Below are 1,693 nucleotides of genomic sequence, written 5' to 3' on the forward strand. Positions count from 1 at the left end.
GTTATCTCTATATAGTAGGTTAGTTTCCAAATAATATATTCTTTATTTTTTTCCAAATAGGTTAATTTGTTTGTTAATCTCTTGCTAATTTTTTTAACTAAATTAATTAATAAAGAGAATGCTAATTAATTAATAGTGGAAAGATAAAAAGCTAAAAGTATAATAAATATGTATAGCAAAGAAAAAGAAAACTTGATAAAGAGAAGGACAGCTCTAGGTAACAATCTTGTTTTGCTTCCAGTTGGCTGAACATAGTTCTTCCCCTCCAATAATGGAAGAAAAAAAAAAAAAAAACACTTGATATTATCCATAAAACTCCAAAGAGTTCACATAAATATCTTGGTGGTGATGGAACCTACTGAATCAGAAGAGTCCCCAAAGATTAAAAACAAAACCTTATCCTGATCCACAAATATCTCACCCTATCCATCATACCCACTTTTAATCTATAAATTTGAACCACACTTGCTCTGATCACAAGTCACAATACTAAAACAAAAGCAAATTCAAAATGCAGAGTGCTTTAACCTTTGCTTCCCCTGTTGTTATGCCATTGGCACCTTCAAAGAGTGTCTCCCAAGTAACCACCTTCCCTACCAAATTAGCTTCCTCATTTTCTTCACCTCATAAAGTTGCAGCCAAAGTTGCAACCGTTAACTATGACACTTCAACAGTAGATTACAGCTCTATGTTCTCGTAAGCCTTGTGTTTCAACTCTCGTTTCTACTCTCCGGGTTTATATAGAAATTGTAGAATTTAGTTATGCTTTAGATCTTAGATCATTCATAACACATGATTTGCGCAATAGGAAAAGATTTTAGTTTTATAGATACTATCAAAATAACTGTGGCTTTCACCAAAATTTCTTGGTTGTTTATTTGTTGGAACACTTGAGTTGAAAGTGTTAGATGAGAGTGATAATTGTAACCTTTGTTTCTGTGTGGTTTAGTGTGTTTCCGGCGGAAGCTTGCGAAACGGTGGGAGGGGACGCATGTTTGGCAGAGATGTATCCTGAAGCGAGGGTTCAGCCGGAGGCTCGGAACGACAAACCTCAAGTTGCTTCAGAAAGTGTTGATAGAGAGTATCTTGAATACAATGATCCCAAGACGTAAGAAACATCTCAAAACTCAATTCACCGTTATTAGATCATTGTTTCTAGATGAACTCGGAATTCTTGGTGGACTATGATCTTACATGTATGTGTTTTGACTCAGGGTCTTTCTTGGAGAAGCTTGTGATGAACTCGGAGGAATGTTCTGTGAGCACGAGTATCAGAAGGGTGTCTACTAGGACATAGAAAACCTCCTCTTTTTGCAATGACTACTACAAATCTACAATGTGTTGTATATATATGATATGATATGATATGTAGCATATAATAATATAGATCTCAAGTTTGCAATTTTCATTTTCGATCTAAATGATAGAAGCTTAGAATAGTAATCACCATAGGAGAAGAGTACTGTTATTTAAATATGAATATCTGTTTGAAGGTAGCGAATGCTAAATTCCAGCAGCAGAAATTACAGAAATTATAGAACTTGACAAGTAGAGAACCAAGTTCCAGTGTTCATTTGGAGAAACAAAAAGCGAAATAAACAAAGGTAATAGCCACAGAGTATATAATATTTATGGATTTTGTATGTATGCATAATGCATGTGAATGGCTATATGTAAAGTTGGAGTTAATGGA

At 34.4% G+C, this 1,693-nt stretch overlaps 1 protein-coding gene across 1 annotated transcript; it reads left to right on the forward strand.

Moving 5' to 3' along the window:
- On the forward strand, nucleotides 268–1,465 carry LOC107604861 (light-regulated protein). The gene is made up of 3 exons (XM_016306567.2): nucleotides 268–696; nucleotides 950–1,108; nucleotides 1,215–1,465. Exons 1-3 carry the CDS (start codon nucleotides 512–514, stop codon nucleotides 1,288–1,290), a joined length of 420 nt encoding a protein of 139 aa, XP_016162053.1. The 5' UTR covers nucleotides 268–511; the 3' UTR covers nucleotides 1,291–1,465.

This window comes from Arachis ipaensis, chromosome B06 (assembly GCF_000816755.2).
Source record: "Arachis ipaensis cultivar K30076 chromosome B06, Araip1.1, whole genome shotgun sequence".
Taxonomy (NCBI): domain Eukaryota; kingdom Viridiplantae; phylum Streptophyta; class Magnoliopsida; order Fabales; family Fabaceae; genus Arachis; species Arachis ipaensis.